Source organism: Carassius auratus, chromosome 45, assembly GCF_003368295.1.
Source record: "Carassius auratus strain Wakin chromosome 45, ASM336829v1, whole genome shotgun sequence".
Classification (NCBI taxonomy): Eukaryota; Metazoa; Chordata; class Actinopteri; order Cypriniformes; family Cyprinidae; genus Carassius; species Carassius auratus.
This window is the reverse complement of record NC_039287.1, coordinates 17,419,536-17,440,797: the sequence shown is the minus strand read 5'-3', so window position 1 is coordinate 17,440,797 and position 21,262 is coordinate 17,419,536. Positions and strand designations below refer to the sequence as shown.

General features: G+C 39.3%; 1 protein-coding gene across 7 annotated transcripts in view; it reads right to left on the bottom strand.

Annotated features, from left to right (window-relative positions):
• Window positions 1-21,262, bottom strand: part of lama2 (laminin, alpha 2) — a 176,130-nt gene that overhangs the window by 106,887 nt on the left and 47,981 nt on the right. For all 7 annotated transcript variants that reach the window (XM_026233847.1, XM_026233849.1, XM_026233848.1 and 4 more), the window contains exons 4-10: window positions 11,970-12,212; window positions 8,863-9,042; window positions 7,513-7,602; window positions 5,014-5,131; window positions 3,996-4,174; window positions 3,579-3,678; window positions 2,521-2,681 (exon numbers count right to left, since the gene is read on the bottom strand). In XM_026233847.1, the coding sequence (XP_026089632.1) occupies window positions 2,521-2,681; window positions 3,579-3,678; window positions 3,996-4,174; window positions 5,014-5,131; window positions 7,513-7,602; window positions 8,863-9,042; window positions 11,970-12,212 (1,071 nt within the window). The remainder of the gene's footprint in view (window positions 1-2,520; window positions 2,682-3,578; window positions 3,679-3,995; window positions 4,175-5,013; window positions 5,132-7,512; window positions 7,603-8,862; window positions 9,043-11,969; window positions 12,213-21,262) is intronic.

Sequence of the window (21,262 nt, the reverse complement as noted above, 5' to 3'; positions counted from 1 at the left end):
GAATGCAGGAATATGGCACAGCTCAAAAGACCAGACATCACAAAGCCAGCTGTTTTCTGTGTTCATCTTGAAGAATTTCTTCTGGAGCATGTCAACGGCTTTTTAATTTCCATTCATGTCACCACAAGCTTGTGTGAAATTCCATAACACCTAAATGGGGGCCTTTTGGATTCAGTGCCTTCTTGCTTAATTGGTTGTCTTATTCAGGCTGAACAGTCTGCAGAAAACTAATGGTGCCACAGACATTTGTCAGGGTAGTGCCGGATTTAATTTCTGACGGAAATAAAAACGAGTAAGTGAGGGCCTGAAGTACGGTGTGTTTAATGAATTGTACTATTGTTAGGGCCGGGACTCGATTAAAAAAATTAATCTAATTAATTAGAGGCTTTGTAATTAATTAATCGAAATTAATCGCATTTTAATCGCAAATAAATATTTGACCTGAGAACAGTGAGAAGTAATTTTTTTTCACATGGATTTATAGTATACCATTGAATAATGACTGAATACATAAGCTTAAGCAACAAAATATTGTTTATTTTTGTTCAACCAAGTCTAGCAGACCAGTGCAATTTTTGCCATGAAGTGTAGCAATAGCATATTTAGAAATAATTTAGAAATAGTACATTTCAGAAATTCAGGAAGCTTATAGGTGCTGGAACCTTCTGTAAAGTGTTTTTTTTTAAAAGTAAAACACAATACTGTCAATTACATTCAGAACATTAGAAACACTGACTATTAGAAAACATCTCTCTGTTGCTTCAGAGGCCATAACATACTAAGTCCAACTCTCAATAACCTTGGCCAAAACAATAAAGAGTTCAACATAAACTGTTGCACCAACAAAATAATACATAGTTCAACATAAAGTGTAAAGTCCACGCTAGCTGCTATATGTTTTGCGTTGAGGTGATACTTGAGGTTCGATCATGTGCTGCGGTGATATGCGAACGCTAGTTGGTGCTGCAGTATAATCGGTCCGCCGAAACTCATCCAGTGAGAAACGTTCCGCATTGCAAAAATAAGTTATAAAAAATGCGGGAATTTTTTTTCTGTAATTAATTAATCTTAGTTAACGCGTTATTTTTTGTGTAATTAATTAATCTCAATTAACGCGTTAAAGTCCCGGCCCCAACTATTGTAATATTGTACAACATGTACTGTAATATTGTTGTAATATTGTTTAATGGATTGTACTATTGTTAAATTGTACAACATAACAATAATTCATCTGACGATATGACTTTTCTGTAAGTCTCTTCCCCACAGCCTCATTTTCATCCACTTAAAATTCAATTGAACCTCCAATTCTGACCAGACTTAGGTCAATAAATGGTACCATAATGACTTGGCAATCACGACATGTTAGAAACCGTGAAGGCATGCAACTGACTAAAAGGGGCCTAACATTTATGTGGTTAAAATCTAAAGTGTTGCTAAAATGAAATGCATTGCTTGACATGTTAAGTTTGTTAAAGTCATCATAACAACCTACATATAGCTTAACAACTGTATTAATACTCTCACAAAAGGTACTATATTAGTACTCAATGTGTGGGCCCTAAAAACTGGCCTCAGCTATATTATCTCCTTGATTGAACAGTCAGTTATTCAAATAATTGTTAGTTGACCAGTACTATTCTTGCATACATGAACATTTTAAAGTCCATTCACTCCATTCGGGAGTTTCAGCTCTCAGTGAGGCACATGAGATTCTGCAGTTTGCATCACCTAATAGAAAATGGTATGTGCAACTATATTACAGTACTCATTTCTATTTCATTAAAGTGCAATCCAAGCTATATTTTTGGAGGAACTAGCTAGCTAACACATTTGTAAGTCTCTGGTTATAAAGTATTCAGACTGGTGGTGGATGAGGAGATACCCCCTGACAATAATTATAATTATTACTTCCCACAAACTGTGTATGTGTAATCTTCTGCATCTCAATAATTACCCTAACCTGGGTCAAAGTTCATCCTGTCACACTAGAAACCATTATTTGTAATTGTCGGAAACTCTGAAAGCATCCCGTGAACAGTACTTGTCAGAAACACAGACTGGCATCCAGAAATATCTAAAAATATGTTATATCACGACCTCCACCTACACACCTGATGGAGTCACACTGACCTCTGTGAAGCCATTGCTCAGAAAATCTAAAATCTAATCAATACATTTTGTGAATTTTTTATTCATTTATTTTTTTGTTTTTTTGATGACCGAAAGGGGGAAAAGAGCACATTTCTAGAACACATGATGCAAAAGTTATGATATAACATTTTACATAAGTGCAATTTTGATTTATTTACCACATGGCCTGCCACTGACTAATAATATAGTAAGTACACAAGTATCTATTCCAAGTAAACATCAAATAGTCATATTAGAATAATTATAGTATTATTTTGGTTGTACAGTCCCCATGCCTATGTGGTAGTACTGCTGTAACAGTGAGAGCAGTGATCACGGCTGTATAAGAAGAGGGAGGCCAGTGTAAGTGTGGTAACATGTCCGTACCTTACACACACAGGGCGTCAGGCAGGGATCCTGGTTAACACTGCCATCTCTGCTGCAGTTGCATCGCTCACACAGAGGGAATCCTGTGTATCCAAACGCACATCTGTCACACTTCTCACCCATGAATCCCTGCTTACAGATGCACGAGCCCACTGCCAAACCTGCAGAGACAAGAAAACACACCATTACAGCCTGAGCTCCCGCTCAACACACACAGGACACCTTTACTCAATCACACACCAACAACCAAAGAAGAAAACTCATACTAGTAGTTAGTTATACTGGTTATCTTATAATTATCACAGTCTCTTTAAGTGGCTTTAGGTTTTTGTGCCAATACTATGAATGTAAATTAAAGCATTCCTTAAAATCACAAAGTTACACCTTCTATCTTTGTGCAAACATCTGGGTGGCGTTATGCAAATCTTCCCACATCATGATGTAGACATGTTAGGAAAACTTGTAAACCTTTAATATGTTTTGGGAAAATCCTTTGTTGTTTTCTTAAATTGGTAGGTTTCTTTTTTCAAGTAAATTTGACTTCCACTAGAGGTTTTCCAACACAACCAGCACGTTATCATTAATAACTGAATCATTCATAGTAGCCTTCATCTTGGACAAGTTTCCTAAAAGTTTTGCACCTAGAGCACACATTACAGAAATTGATGTATAAACGCAGATATTTTCTGCTTGTCTAAATATATATAGAAAGAATAAACCAATTTTCTAAACTCATTGATTTGCATACAATCTGCATACACAATAAACCACAGTAAATTCTATGTATCTATATTCTATTATTAAAGAAACCTGCATTGAGAATCAGGCTCATTCAAGTCCTTGGTAATAAACACACATGTGCATAATGTCAGCATCCCACACGTTAGATTCGTCTGCAAACAACACTGGCTGAACTGGCTCATTCGGTTCTTTTTGAGTCATACGTATACTTTGGGTGTGCGCCTTGAATCATCACTAAAAGAACTAAAGTTTGATCAGTTTGATTTGTGACCTGACTCAAGAATCGGGCTACTGCCAGATCTTGTGTGGTGTGGTACCTGCGGTGGCCTGGCTCTCGTCTGGAACACATGCAGAGTGCAGTGAACCTCTCAGGTCGCATGAGCAGGGTCTGCAGGGCCAGCTTTCATTTGGATGCAACTGGGGAAATATTCACATTATGATGGTCAATTACACTGAGAACAAAAACCATCTGACTGTCCCTTCGACCTTTTAGTAATGTTGACCAATGGCCACAGTTCATCTCTAATGTAAGGTCAAATTTAAAGTCAGAAATGGGACATTTTGCATAAGTCCTTGAATGTCCTGTCTCTTTGAGTAGTTCAACACACAACAGTACAGAAATTACCCAAACAGCCTGACAAAATGTTGTTGCTATATATATATATATATATATATATATATATATATATATATATATATATATATATATATATGAACAGAATAAAGAAACTCACCTCTGTGGGTCTGTAGTAGCCATCTACACATGATTGACAGTTAATTCCTCCTGTGTTTTCAGAGCAACCAAGGCAGACTCCGCCCCCCTCATATTCACCATGAATATTTAAACTCAGCTTGGCATCGGCCACAGTCTGGTTGTAATAGCAATCCTCTGATTTGCCATGACAGTTACACTCTGGCAAATAAAGACATCACACAATTATACAACTATAAGACAAGCAGTGCCTGACACATGCCACTGAAAATACAGCAATAAAACATCGGGAACAGTTGATTTGAATACTGGCAGAGCTATGATTCAGCCACAGGTAATGACAGGTGAGCTGATACTCCGACCAACAACACCATGCATTCAGGATCTTTCATTGCATTGATCTTTCAAAAGAGATGTCTAAATCTCTGTTACTAATTCGAGAATGTCCCATTAAAGCTACCAACTTCAGCTTGGGCCGCTCCTGAGTATGGCGTAACATAGACATAGCAAGAAGTAACAATGGAGCAGCTTTAAGGTGGCCAGATTGAGTGATACTGTTTTAATACAGTGGTTAAATAAGTTAATATTATGTAACTTCAATTTTAGACTCAATATTGCCGGTTACTTTATGTGCTTTTGCTTCTTGTTTTAGTGAATAATACAATGACTTGTGTATAAAGAAAATCAGTGTGTATGAAATCAGATATTGTCTGAATAGGTACTAAATTTGATAAAGATTTACACAGACAAGCGAAGTGATACAAAGACTGGAGATTCCATGTGCCGTTGGACTGTTACATCAACTAATCTTGAAATGCTAATCAACCAGTCAGCCCGAAGGACCCAAACTAACCGTTGCATAATTCATAGTAAGATGTATTAACTTTTACCTAGTGTAACTATGATATGGATATAGTGACTCAGATGTCATATAACATGAACTGGTGTGTCTAATGTTTATACACCACACCTAAAATAAGATAAAAACGGTAAATAAGGCAGCATGCTCAGCTCTGTGGGACACTGTTGAGGCCTCTTACTTTCACAGACGTGGCGTGTGAGGAAGGTTCCCGCCATCCAGGGTTTCTGGTTGTAACCAGGGCAACAGCGGTCACAGCTCTCTCCACAAGTGTTGTGTTCACACTCACAGCTGAATTTCTGATGTGGAAACCAAACAGTCAATCAAACCAACTGTGTAGAAGTTAACTGCCTTCCCAATTAAAACTCACTCTGAGATGGCAAACACAATGCACAACTGAATAAGTGTTGTGAGCACCACTGAGGCTTTCTCCAGTGTGGATCATAAAAGTTGTGATATAATTGATTACTAGGAGCTGTATTTTGGTGACGAGCTGATCAGTGACTGAATGACTAAATGACTGAGATGGCCAATCAAATCAAAGAAGGCAGGTGTTACCATTAACATTTACTGAAGCAGAGCATGAATTTCAACATGAAGTTTAACATTTTAACCATAAAAATTCCATTTGGAGGAATGCAAACACTTCAGCCGTTTTTAGCATATAATGCACAAGATTAAGAATGAATGTGTGCATATAGTGAATTAATTTAACAAACTTGGTTACACTTTCCTTACAGCTTTTCAGTGCATTCGCTCATCCTCAAACCTAAACTAGAACATGATAAACGTGACTTTGTCAAATGTATTTATAGGCTGAGGTTAGGATAGTCATATTAAACCAGATTATTAAGTAAGTAAGTAAATAAATAAATAGATCAAAAGCATTTATTTTAGCTCTAAATACTATTTTTCTTTATTCATCTCCTTCTTCATTCCTTTCATATTCTCTTTTTGACAATAAGCCCGCAAGTGTCTACAACCTCTTTATATTGATATTAGGGCTGTCGCGATATACCGGTATTGATGACAACTGTGATATTCAAATAAACAATTATCAATATCGTGTTAATTTAGTGTATGAGGATATACCGGTATTAGTGATAACCGCAATATGAACAGTTCTCTTATGATGACACCACATGTAAATACTTGGTAACAGTACCTGGTTGAGTGCCCAGGTGGCAGTATCGTGCCTTAACTCTGACACCTGTCACACAAGAAGAAGACGCAGCACTCGCAGCTACTCTGAGGAGAGCTGTGTTCATCAGAGTAAGTTGTTATTATTTTACTAGTCATAGACTGGGAAATAGTATATAACCTATTAACAGCGGTTTTCTGTGTTCATATACTTAAGTAAAGGGTGATTATTTTAATAAGTACCGCGTTTTCTTTACTCGTCTTATTTTTGAATTTGCATTCAATACGGCCTGTGCGTAGTAACACTTCATTTCTTTCTTTGTTCAAATCTATGAACAGTTTCACAATTAAAATGGATCTTGAAAAACTGAGCGACCACATTGCTACATTTAACTCTATAAAATGTTAAGTTGGTCACAGTGCCATGCACTTAATGCTTCATCTGTGGTCATTCTTCAATAAGGTTCATTAGTTAACATTAGTTAATTACATTAGTTAACATATATAAATAACAAAAATGATAATCAACAATATTTCCACAGCATTTATTAATCTTAGTTCATGGTAATTTCAGCATTTACTAATGCATTGTTAAAATCACAAGTTGTGTTTGTAAACATTAATGTACTATGAACATTGAATAACTCGATTTTTATTAACATTAACAAAGATTAATAAATTGTGTAATAAATGTATTGTTCATTGTTCATTCATGTTCGTTAATACATTGATGTTAGCAAATGGCATCTTATTGTAAAGTGTTACCATTAATATTTATTCATCATACTGTTGAACTTGACAGTATTTTCTCTCGTTATTACATAAGAGCTTCAAAGAAGTCTTGTGCCCTGCGTTTATCAGTATCAATATTATGCTCGTTGGGTGAAAAAGAAAAACTCAGTAAACAAATTAAAAAAATAATTTGACTGATATCTTCCCCACCCCAAGGTTCCTATAGATATCACGATATATCGACATTGTGAATTCTTATGGCCGTGATATGAAACATCTAAAATCGTGACAGCCCTAATTGATATGTTCATGGCTGGTCTCTGCTCAAAATTTAAAGGCATAGTTAATTTAAAACTTAAATTTCTTTTAAATATTAAAATTGTGTCAAATTGTGTATTTTTATCCAATGTTTGCCCCCTAGACCTCTTTAAATCACACCCACCTACACACATACACACACACACACACACACACATATATATATACACTCACACATTAATATATACATTTAATATATATTTGTCAAATTATTTTCATAAAGTTATCTGAAAATGTGCTAGACATTTTGTGGTGCTGTACTACAAAATACAGCATTTTGATCATATAAGACCTAAATGCAACTATTTAATTATATTATATTATATATATATATATATATATATAACTGTTGTGAGAGCATGCTTCATAAAGGCCAAAAGTGATTAGTCTCTAATTAACAACTTAGTAATGAAGCTCAAGTAATAAACCTAATTAAATGGAATATGAAATCATTTGAGGATAAAAAATGATTTAGCTTCAGAAGGCAAACCTTGTTGTATGGGTTGACAGGGCAGGCCTTGGCGTGACCGTAACAGATGCACATGCCTCCAACTGATATATCCTTAATGGAGTAGTAATACTGAAAAACAAAAGCAATACAATCACATTAAACTCAAACTCAACTGTAAGGTTGTTACTGTATCCAATACACTACAAACAATGACCAAAACTAACTGTTGTCTGTTACCTAAGCTTTGCACTCTAAAGCTAGAGATCAAGGTTTATTATTATTATTATTTTAAATATTTAAAGAAGCATGTTTGCAGATGGTTTAATTTGTTTTTAACCCTAGCCAAACCTTTTGTGATATTGACTGAGAGGTCCTGATGAAGCACCATGAATCTTGGAAGCAAAGTATCTGTGAGTTAAACTCTGTGAACACCCATGCAGCTATAAATTCATGTAACTCCTTACAGAAATAAAGCAGAAGTTTGTGAAGCACTTTTTTCCTCCTCAAAGCTGCTAAAATATTTTTTTTTACATCAAATTAAGGAATGTATCTAGATGTGAACTGTTCCCTTGTTGAAAAATCCAACATTGCTGGTCACTTGGATGCAAAAAGGACCCCTGTAAGACCCCAACACATGTGTGCATGCAAAAGTTGTTGAAGCCCATTGTCACTGTTATGGTGATTAGTGTTCACTATAGATGGGCACTCTGCCCTTGAATTAGGTTAAATTATTTCACTTTCAGCCATTGTTACTATTATCTGCAATGAGTTATGCTCCTGACTGCAAATTCAATAATTTGTACTATACTACTTTTTACATTTACTCCTTTTACTCCAAAGACATTTCCACAAAGTGTTAAACTTTCTGGGCAAGTCAACCAATCAAACTCACAACAATATAATTTAATGTGAGAATGACACACATCACCTTTAAATGAACTTCATAATCATATGCAACCCAATGTGGCTTAAGCCTCTCAGACTGCAAAATGACTCTTTGAACTAAGTACTTTGGGTTCATTTATCTAAATTGCTCAATGCACGTGAGAAATGTAATCCTTCAATTCAGTGCAACTCTTCTTTGATGGAAACAGGTCAATCAGGGAGTAAATGAGTTTGTAGGAGGAAGTGGGCGGGTGGAGGAGAGTGATATGGGTCGATTTGTTTATTACTGTATGATTTTAATTAAAGCCCATCTGTCTGAGGAGGAGACGCTGGTAATGGATGAGGCGGTGGGACAGCACTAGCTCCAACCATCCACACACACAGATGGCGTATGAATGGCACTGAGTGATGACAAACACATGTGTGGCACATTCTCCCTCTTCCTGTTCTCTCTGGTGTCAAAGCATCACACTAGAACATTTACCCTGTCTAAGTGACACTCACCCTTCGGGTGACAATGGGGTCGATGTCTCGGGGGTCATTGAGGGCGAGGGTCATGAGGTCAGCATTTAGGGTGCGGATCCTCTGGAACCGCAGGCGGATAAAGCGTGCCGAGGTGAAGTTGAGTAACACAGGCGATGGATCATCCGCACTGGGACGGCCGTTTATTAGTGAGGTGTGAATCTGAAAGACAATGAGATGTGACGCACTCCAAAAAGTCATTGAATCATTTACTCTGTCATGCTTGATCCTGTTTTTCTTGTGTTTTACAGCTTAAATGTAGTGAATTATTTTACGATTTGAAAGTAATCTTGCTAACCAAGAACAACAACCAAAAATAATACAAGTAACCCACTGGTTTTCCTCTTCTGAGCCTCACTGTACCTATAGCCTGTACTATATTTTTTTGTTTCAATAATATGTATTTGTTAACATATTATTATTATTATTATTATTATCATTTTATTATATAGCACTAGACATTAAAACTGGTATGCAGCATTTTTGTCTATATAAACTAAAATGGTTATTAAAAAAATACAGTTAAGTAAAAAATACAGCAAATATATTTAACATCCATTGCATGGAAGGCAGATCTAGTGGTAGAAATTAAGAAATTCATAAGTAATAGCATAGTTTAACCAGTAGATATCTTTATGCAAGGCTATGTGTTGCCTTGTTGCTTATAAGAGTATTTTCAGACATAATTGCATTTTGATATATAAATATATATATATTAGGGGTGTAACGGTTCACAAAATTCACGGTTCGGTTCGATACGATACACTGATGTCACGGTTCGGTTCGGTTAGATACGTTTTAGATACAGCAAAATGTAAAAACATCTCAACTTTTCAGAATGCCGCAAGCGCACCGCGGGTCATGTGACAAGAACTAACCAATCAGCTTCATCCTTTCCCGTAACAACGTTGAGAGCTCAGCCAAGATGAAGGATCAGCTGATCATAGTTGTATATGGATTGCAATTTTGAAATAAATTTAGTAGCAGCGCTACTGCAAGCGATTTTTAGAGCTGCAAATCCATTTATCCTTCGCTGAAATTTCCGCGTCTCATGGAGAGAGCACGTCATTGTTGCTTAGCAAAGACAGACGCCTCATGAGCGCTTCTGCCCGAGCGCTTTGGAAAGGAGGAGAAAGCACGCTTCGCGTTTTCCATGCGTTTTTAGGCACGATATGTGAACGGCCCCTAAGGCGCTCGCTCACTCAGCACGCGCTGAAGGCTCGTTGCAAAAAGTCGAATGCCTTTAACAGACCAGAAATATAAGATCCTAAAATAACCAACAGGTCTGGTGTTTGGGTTGGATTCCCTGTAAGCTATAGTTTCTAAATGCTGCAGGGATAGTTTGCTGCGTGCATGTTTCTCCTTTTTTTCGTCTTTTCCCAGATAGTACTGACGCATATATCCCAGATATTCCCGCTGGTGTTTTTTTTTTTTTTTTTATTCCCGCTGGTGTACCCTGTCATGTTGCAGATGCGACATACCGTTGTTTTTTTATCCACCACTCTCTTGCCATCACCATTATAGCTTAAAGGGAATCCAAAGTGCACCCAAACATCAGACCTGTTGGTTATTGGAGGATCTTCTCATTTCTAGTCTGTTAAACGCATTGGCTATTTTGCAACGAGCCTTCAGCGTGTACTGAGTGAGCGAGCGCCTGCTGAGTAGCCTAACATAAACATATAAGATGGTGTTTTTTTCTTCTTCGGGAGTGTCAGGGGCGTTGCCTGTTACGTTGTTTGGGTTATTGGGCTACCTTGTTGAACGCATATCATTATATTTCTCTCTCTCTCTCTCTTTTTTTTTTTTTTCAAATATAATTAATTACTCCAACCAACCGTTCGGTATACATAATGCGTACCGGGTACCGAACCGAAAGCGTCGTACCGAACGGTTCAATACGAATACACGTATCGTTACACCCCTAATATATATATATATATATATATATATGTGTGTGTGTGTGTGTGTGTGTGTGTGCGTATGTGTGTATTTTTGAATTTTTCATATTTCCCATTCATTTCTTTTAAGATCATTTATTTGAAAAAATTTATTATTATGATTTTTTTTCTGTGTTTGCATATAGCAAGTGCCAAAAAGTCACCAAGCTTTGCAATATTCAGTTCAAGTAAAAATGTTTAAGAATTTAAACCATAAATCATTTCTGTCTAAAATGATCAAAGACCACCAGAGGGTTAATTGAATATGAACTAATAAACAAATGAGTTAAATTCAATCACAGATTTAATGCAAATCCAGCTCAAGGAAGTGATGTGTGTTTGTGTGTGTGTGTAGCACTGGCTGTTTTTCTTGGGTTAATGATGTGTGCTAATTAGTGCTGTGTGAGTTTATGCTGTCTGTTTTTAAAGGAGACAGAGCGACATTTGAGTCCAGGCTTCATCTCCCCACCCACCTTCCTCATTAGTACGGTGCACACACACACACACACACACAAAATACTGTTCAATATAATCCTATGATCTGACAGCTGTAAATGTAACTTTCAGAATACACATTAAAGCACTGCTGTAAAAGAACTTCCATCTCATTCATCCCTGCGTAGGTGTTCATGTCAGCCAGCGTGCCAGACACACTGTGTGGGGAAGTTAGCAGCTGTTTTAATGCAAACATGCATAATTCTACATGTGTTTGGTTTGTATGCAAATGTGATGTGATATCTGTGAAAATGAGAATGTGGGCTGTGAATAATAGGGACTGGAGTTTGTCTATCGTCTATGTGTGTGTGTGTGTATGTGTGTGTGTCTCTATTTTTCTCTTTTCTGTTTAAGAATTATAGTCAACAATGTAACTTGAGATGCAGTTGACCAAGACTACATTGTAGCAATATAATTTCAATACATTTCTGAACATTTCGTGTCAATGTATTTAGATGGTATTTACAGTCATGGCCATCAGAATCTACTGTAAATGATGGTACCTTATTTAACATTTTAAATAAATTGATAAAATAGTACAGGTTATAATGTTTTCCAAATATGCCATTCATGTCATAATCATCTCAAAACTGCATTCAAATCTTGCAGTTTTTTTGCTAGTTAATTTGGTTTCTCTGTGGCTGAGTAGATTCTCACCTCGCCATTCTCCAGAGGATGGATTTTAGAGTAGAAGGAAGTACAGATGACTTCCTCATCGTGCATGTAGGACGGCGGGCCTGTTCTGGGGACGATGTTGAAGCGTGTGATGCACTCTGTGTCTGTAATCGCATAATACTGCCACGGCATAAATGTTTCACCATCCAGAGAACGTTCTAGAATCCAGTTTCCGGGCCGAGGGGAGTTTGCAGCTTTCAGGATCACATAAGCGATCTGGAAGACCTTTGTGAGGGAAGAACATGGAACAACATATTAATATTTTCGCAAATATATACTTCAATTCATATACTTCATACACTTTTCTCCTGATGGAATCCATAACATTTTCAAAAAGAGAGATACAATTTTGTAAAAGTTCAAAAAGGGATGGTGATGAGTGAGAACAATCCCAACAGTAGGATAGGGCAATGGCAGGAGAATGAGAAGAGGCCGGGATCAGACTTGGACAATGACAGGCTGGAGAACAGAGAAGATGGACCAGCACAAGGTAAGGACAACACTGGAGCTCAGGCAGCAGCTTGAGAAAAGCAGAGGCTTGATAGTTTGAGCTGTAGTGAAACTGTACCAGAAGATCAAGATGTAGGACAGGATCAAACACATGACCAAAAGAGAGAGCAACAACAACAACAAAACTGCAAATGAAAAACACGGACTCTAAAATTGTCAGGCCTGTGTTCCTGTCTTGTCTTATGTTTTGCTCCCCATGTCCTAGTTTCTACCTTCATGCAAATATTTTGTCCTTCTTGTTTCTTGTTCCTATTATGTCAGCTGTGTTTCCCCAATTTCCTGGTTTCCTCCCTTATTACTTGAACCCTGTGTTTCCGAGTTTCTTCGTCCGGTATTGTACATCTAACCCTCCCGTTACGTGTATGTTCCTGCTTGTTTCATGTACTTCCATATTTGGTTAAATAAAGACTGCTGATCGTTCATCTCCTCCACAGTAGAAATTACAGTTACAGAATACCGGACCAAATCAGTAAGCGGCGCCTCCTCTCCTCATTTGTTTTACGTTTTTTAAAAGTCTTTTGTTTTCCAATTTTTCAAGGAAGCCCAATTCAACCTTAACCAAAATAGAAGGATGAGGTGAAAAGGATATATCTCTGCCCTCATCCTCACTCCAGTGTCAATATTGTCAATGAAGACGGGGACAAAAAATATTTGTTAACAAACATTTTTTCTGTGACTAAGACTAGACGTTGACGAGCTAAAACTAATATATGATGATAAAAACAAAAAACTACCGCGTCTCCATTAACAAGACGAGATGGGACTATAATGTTATTTGAGGACTACTGGACATCCAAAGTACACCCTATATGCTACTGTCTTGTTCTTCAAGATGTGCGTCCCTGTCTTTTAATTGCATTTTATTGAAATTGCGCTGACAGAAATGCTCTCTCTCCCGTGCATGCTCCACTTCTTCAGTTCTCACATACAGTGAGCGATCAGTCCTCAGTGCTCAAACATACACACAGCAGTCCAAATGACTATCATGTAGAGAATCACACTTAAATACAGTCGGTTATGGATTAAGTGAATAAACAGGTGGACAGTTTTATAGGTACATTAATTGAGTACCAATAAAAGATGTTTATAAGGTTTCAGCCAAAGACGCCTGGAGGCCCTCTCCATCCCAGACAGCAAACAGTTTTGGCCTAGAACCGGCCCACATCTGGCCTGCATGGATTTCACACGGGCCAGATGTGGGCCGGTTCTGGGCCGAAACTGCTTGCTGTTGGTTGTTGTGAGGCATGTGGACACATCAGGCCTGTGTTTCTGTCTTGTTTTGTGTTTTGTATCTGATCAAATGCACATTATTATTCTTTAGCTTGGGTTAAATTAATTTAATTTTACTTGGTTGGAACGGCAGTTACACTAATGATGTCTCTATTTGTTTCTCTGTTTTGCCACGGGATGTAAATACGATTTTGAAATGTTTTCTGGCTCGGCTCGGTGTTCATCTTCAGTTCTCTCTTCACATCAGTTCAGTCAGTGTACGGTTTGAGTAAATGAATTACTCCGGGATATTGGTTTGTTTGAACTCAGAGGGAGTGTCAGACACATTAAACAAGTTAACAGCTTAAGTCATTTGTGGATTAATGCGTATTAGAGACGCGAACCGTTTAAAACGATTCAGTTCGATTTGGTGAACTGGTTCAAAAAGATCTGGTTACATCGAATGATTCGTTCATGAACCGGATATCACAAACTGCTTTGTTTTGAACTCTCTCACAACAGACACAGAAGAGAAGACGATGCTGAATAAAGTCGTCGTTTTTTATATTTTGGATCAAAATGTATTTTAGATGCTTCAACAATTTCTAACGGACCCTCTGATGTCACATGGACTACTTTGATGATGTTTTTCTTACCTTTCTGGACATGGACAGTAGACCGCACACACAGCTTCAATGGAGGGACTGAGAGCTCTCGGACTAAATCTAAAATATCTTAAACTGTGTTCAGAAGATAAACGGAGGTCTCACGGGTTTGGAACAACATGAGGGTGAGTTATTAATGACATAATTTTCATTTTTCGGTGAACTAACCCTTTAAGCAATAAGGCAGTGATTACATAGTCCTACAATATAACATGGGCTGGAGGACCTTACCGCTCAAATACAGTGATGAACATCAACTTAAAACTTTCCAATTCATTCATTCAAAAAAGAAAAAATATTCTAATTCTGAGCATTTTGTGAACTGTATTTCTGCAGGTTGATTTTCAGAACAGCTGCTTTGATTACCGTCAAACACAAAACACCACCCCTGTGATAACAGTACACTCTCATAATGGATGAGCTACTTGCAGGAGACAAAAAAATTGGAAGAGAAGATCTGAGAAAGAAAAGTAAAACTTGATTCCCAGGATTCCCCACTCTTTTATCCAGCAACAAAAGACCTGAGGCACACATGTATATTGCGGTTTAACACATTAAACACCGTCCGTGACAGGATCTCTGTGGCCTTCAGAAAGCTCCGGGGCACAGTGACATTCAGCTTACCTGAATAAAAAGAAAACATGAGAAACGGGGGGAAGTGAAGCTAGGCTGAAGTCTTTATTCATTTCGGTTACGTTTGTAGGTAACACCGCACCATGAGAAACACACTCACACACACACAAAACACCAGAGTTAGCATCACACACTCTTTCATCTGCGGCAGATAACAGGCTCACGTTACCGTCTCTCACGGCACAGCCGCGCAGCACAATGACGTTTTGTGTGCTGTGTTCAGAGGTCTGAAAGAGGTGAGGCCGGACCGTCACAGCCACGTCTGAATGCACAATTTAACAAAGGAACCCAAAAGGGAAATGTATATAAATATTAACAGTTAATTTAAATAATTACAGCTGTAGCAGAATTAATATTACCATCATCTAATCTGTTCGTCCAGCGGACATTCAGTGTAAATTCATATCAACTCTAAGAACTGATATTTTTTTTGTGGCCACAGAAAATAACTTTCTTACAGTACAGTAATAATTAATTAGAACATGTACACAACAAAAACACAATGCATGCTATGACGAGTTGAAGGGCACCAAGGTGTAGAGCATTAAATGAGGATTAATTTGATAGGATACATGATACCAATAAGGTTTCATTACCTTGGTGTTCAATAAGTGCCGGACTCATTTTCAGCCCTGGAGTTTCATGCCTTAGACCGGCCCACTTTCCTTTTCTTTTTTTACTGGCTTTTTCAGTTCCACCTTTGCGCTTTCTATTATCCATTTTTCTACTTTAATTTTTTGCTGCATATCTCCAACAACTTTTTTTTTTCTTTTTTGATGAAGTGGCCATTGTTGGAGTCAGAAGATAATTATGTCATCATTAGGGTTGCCAATTAACTTCAGAAATGGAAAATAAGTGAAAATTGCGGCCTTTAAAAAGGGACCTATTATGCAAAGTTCACTTTTGCAAGGTGTTAATGGACATAAAGGACAGAAATGTGTGTTGGCAGTGTGTGTACACAACCACCCTATAATCATAAAAATCCACCCGCTCATTTATTTTTTCTAAATTTGCATAAATCTTAAGCACTATCTCCCAACAACCTTTTTTCAGCATTGGTTATAATTTGACGTCACATAAGCCACAGGCCCCGCCCACTAATGTTGTCAGTGAGTGGGAAAAGTTCCCCAAAAATGAGAATTTGCTGAAAAAAAAAAACATAACTTGCTCACCAGTGGATGCTCTGCGTTGAATGAGTGCCATCAAACCAGTCCAAACATCTGATAAAAACATCACAATAATCCAGTAATCAACACCACTTACACAACTATATAAATAAAATAAAAACTAAACAAACATGTTGCTGGACTGTGATGTGAGAGACAACATGAGATTTCACTGGAGGAAGTGTTATTATGACTCGTATTTTAGCCAACAGCAACGTCAAAACATGATTTGTTTCAGCTTTTGTCTTCTCCAGATGTTAACTGATGGACTGGAGTCATATGGATTATTGGGATGTTTTTATCAGCTGTTTGGACTCTCATTCTGACGGCACCCATTCACTGCAGAGCATCCATTGATGAGACACTGATGCAATGCTACATTTCTCCAAATCTGTTCTCATGAAGAAACAAATTCATCTACATCTTGGATGGTCTGAGGGTCAGTACATTTTATTAATTTAATTAAAATTTTTGGGTGAACTATTGCTTTAAGAGAAGGAGCAGAGTCAGGCATTTGATAAATTAATAAATAAATAAAAATACAAATAATATAACAAAAATTGGCCATTCAGCTCGAAAATCACTAACAAACCATGATTATCCTCAAATCCAATGCTCTTTGTGTCACTATACTGACTTTAAAGCTTTCTTCATAAAAGCAATGGGTTACTGACTGTGTTTTTAATCAGCTTTTTCCATCTGTCTAATGAAGCGCAGAGCTCTTAGACACAAAGCCATATCAGACGCCTTGGGACTGAGAATAGGTTAGACATACAGTAGACAAACCCACAATTTCCCCTCCAGTTTACCCAGAAGATTTTCTCAAGCTAAACTGCCGCTGCTCCTTTCACATGTGAAGTGACTAGTCAACCATTACACTTCATTTACATGCGTATTAAAGGTACAGTTACAAAAATGGCATGTTTAATTGCAACTTGAGGAAAAAATGACACACATTGCTTTGATTGTCTGTAATTATAATAAGCTTAATAAAATAAAGAGCACCAGAAGTCCCAACCTGTCAGAAAATGAAACGACTCAAACACAGATGTGCACCGCCTTATCTGACTGTGCGCTGGCCTAAGACTACCTCCTACACACACACACACACACACACACACACACACAAACACAAACACAAACACAAACACACTGACACTGACACACACACACACACACACAGATTAAAGCTTATTCTCAGAGGCTTCGATAACTTTCAGTTCAGCTGAACAAGCTCTTCTGAAAATGTTTAATAACGGATAAGAGAATGTGTTGTTTTGCCGTTGTCTAATTTTTCTGATATCATGCTGAATCCCTCATCATGTTGCATGATTTGAATAAACAAATTTTAACCAAAAATTATGCAAAAGTATAATAACAGAGTTTTTTTTGTTTGTTTATTGTTTGTTTGTTTTTCCTCAAAACATCAGTCTAGAGATGTATATCTTGGCAAAGTGTTTTAACCGATTAACTGCCATTATTAATTAGTTCTAATCAGTTAACTGACAAGACATAAATAAACATAAAATACGTGATACACGAAGGCCAAATGTTTTTCTTTTCCTTATAGACTGAATTTTTACTGAAACAGTTTTTTTAACAGAAAGAAAAAGATGCCTGTGTTTATGAAAGAGAGTGTAAAAGCTCTAAGCCAATACAACTTTTAATTGCATAAATAACTACCAAACAATTTTCCATACAAAGTAAAATTTAGCATAATTAGTTTAGTTCAGTATTACAATAATGCAACACATTCCTCAAAGCTGAAAATTAATGAACAGAACACCTATTTCTCCAGACTTATGCTTGTCAGTCATCCATGATTTGGAAGTGATAATGAATAATGAAACAAAAGCATCCCATACTTTGCTAATCTTGCAAGAGGAGATTTGTCTCAGAGTGCATTATGAGTGAAAGGGAGAAGCTGCACACAAAACATCTCAGGTTATGTATTTAGCATGTGTCCCTCAGAGGGGAACGAGTCACTGCATCAGAGCGTTGAGGCTATGGGAATACTTCTGTGTGAAAATGTGGGGCATTTTTACCCTCAATACCACCACTGAGCTGAGACCTTTGAGCAAGGCACCAATCGCCCAACTTCTCCCAGGGCACCACCGCACATGGCTGCCCACTGCTCCGGGTGTGTGTTCAAAGTGTGTATTTGTTACACAATAAAAAAAAATAAAAAAAATAAATAAATAAATTGGCTAATGTGACGTCATATGATGTAGGTTGGTGCATCAATGATGCCATAAAAGGGCACCTGCATCACGGAGTCCCCAGATTCTGATTGACCACCACATCCGTGTGGTCGAGACAGAAGCCCACCAGAGCGGAGCAGATGACCACCACATCCATGCGGTCGAGACCGAAGCCCCCCAGGGCGGAGCAGAAGACCACCACATCCATGCGGTCGAGACTGAAGCCCCCCAGGGCGGAGCAGAAGACCACCACATCTGTGTGGTCAAGACAGAAGCACCCCAGGGCGGCGCAGAAGACCACCACATCCGTGTGGTCATGACAGAAGCCCACCAGAGCGGAGCAGATGACCACCACATCCGTGTGGTCGAATAAACAGGAGAGCAAGTCTGGTTAGGCAAGTCTGAAACAGAGAACATGAACAAGTTAAAGTTAGCCTCCGTGGCCATGACAGGATCAGTCGGGCGCTCAGAGAGTTCAACTGAGATGTTACAAGGCTCTGGAAGTTCCGCAGAGGCGAGAAGAGACTCTTCTAGTTCAGCCCAGCCGAGGAGAGGCTCTAGTAGTTCAGCAGAGACGTGGAGAGGCTCTGGTAGTTCCACAGAGCCGTGAAGAGACTCAGGTAATCCCATGGTGTTTATACTGGATTCCAGAAGATCAATGCTGACTTGACTCTGCTCATGAAGATCATTGGTGGCCTGACTCTGCTCATTAAGATCATTGGTGACTTGCATTTGTTCATGAAGATCATTGGTGACTTGCATTTGTTCATGAAGATCAATGGTGACTTGCATTTGTTCATGAAGATCAATGGTGACTTGCATTTGTTCATGAAGATCAATGGTGACTTGCCTTTGCCCATGAAGATAGTCGGGGACTTGACCTTGCTCATGAAGAATACTGGTGACTGGACTTTGTCCGTGAATTTCATTGGTGACTTGCCCTTGTCCATGAATTTCATCAGGGACTTGACTTGACTCCGGAGTGTCAACGGTGACTAGTTCTGACTCTGGAAGGTCAGCGGTGACTAGTCCTGACTCTGGAAGGTCAGCGGTGACTAGTCCTGACTCTGAAAGGTTATCGGTGACTAGTCCTGACTCTGGAAGGTCAGCGGTGACTAGCCCTGACTCTAGAAGGTCAACCGGGAACTAGTCCTGACTCTGGAAGGTCAACGGTGACTAGTCCTGACTCTGGAAGGTCAATGGTGACTAACCCTGACTCTGGAGGGTCAACGGTGACTAAGCCTGACTCTGAAAGGTCAACGGTGACTAGCCCTGACTCTGAAAGGTCAACGGTGACTAGCCCTGACTCTGGAAGGTCAACGGTGACTAACCCTGACTCTGGAAGGTCGACAATGACTAACCCTGACTCTGGAGGATCCATGAGCACCTGACTCGACTCTGGAGGGTCAACGGGAACCTGACTCGACTCTGGAGGGTCAACGGGAACCTGACTCGATTCTGGAGGGTCAACGGGAACCTGACTCGACTCTGGAGGGTCAACGGGAACCTGACTCAACTCTGGAGGGTCAACCGGAACCTGACTCGTCTCTGGAGGGTCAACTAGAAGCTGACTCAACTCTGGAGGGTCAACGGGAACCTGACTCAACTCTGGAGAGTCAACTGTGGCTGTCATTCTGTGCAGAGGCGCTGGACAAGCAGCCATCTTGTGCCATGACTCTGGACCGGCAGCCATCCTGGGCCGTGGCGCTGGACCGGTGGACATTTTGGGCAGTTGCACTGGGCCGGCAGTCATTTTGGGCAGTGGTGCTGTGCTGGCAGCCATCCCGGGCAGCAGCGCTGGGCTAGCAACCATCTTATGCTGTGGTGCTGGGCTGGCGTCCATCTTGCGTCATGACGCTGAGCTGGCGACCATCTTGTGCCGTGGCGCTGGGCTGGCGGCCATCTTGCATTGTGACGCTAGGCTGGTGACCACCTTGTGCTGAGGTGCTGGGCTGGCGACCATCTTGTGCAGTGGCGCTGGACTTGCAGCCATCATGGGCAGTGGCGCTGGGCCGGCGGCCATTCTGCCCAGTGGCGCTGGGCTGGCGGCCATCTTGTGCAGCGGCACTGGGCTGGCGGCCATCTCGTACAGTGGCGTTGGATCGGCAGACGCGCACTTCCTCTCCCCTCCCCTGATCCCATGGAAAACAACCAAGCGGGTTCCCTCAAAACCACTCCTATCCCGCTCGGTGGCTGGGGAGGAAACATGAAAAGACATACCGCTGGATCTAAATGAGTTGGAGTCCTTCTGTGATGATCGTGATCCAGTTAAACACAGAGAGAGAGAGAGATCCTAATGCAGGTATGCCTTTTTATTGGGGTAATCCAAAATGTAATGAAAACAAGCCAGGGTCAAAACCAGAAAGCAGTCCAAAAACAAACAAACAAAGGAAGGAACAGGAAAGGAAATGGAACGGGAACTCAGAATATGAGGAATCTCGGAGGACGAGAATACTGGGATACGAAAGGAAAGGACTCCATCCAAACAACAGGAAAGGACTGGTAAATATAGGGAGGCTAATGACAATTAAGTTAAAGCACCTGGTGCAATTAGCAGGAGTGCAATTACTGTGATGAAGGGACAAGACTAGTGGAATTCTAGTGCCTACAGTGAAGTGGCTAAGGGGAAGTGAGCCCAAAGAGGACACCCAGGGAAACAGAGACTAGACAGCATGACAATAAATAGCTATACAAATAAAGGTGTCTTGACTTGAATTGACCAAATGAATTACTAATGCACAGACTCGGGCTCCTAATGATGAAATTGGAGCAAGATGACAGCAGCAATACCTGGAACACTTTGGCTTCAACTTTTCACTTTTCAACAATGAAAGAAAATAGAGACATGTCATCAAGGGCACCATAACAAAGAGAAGGTTGGGAAGATTCAA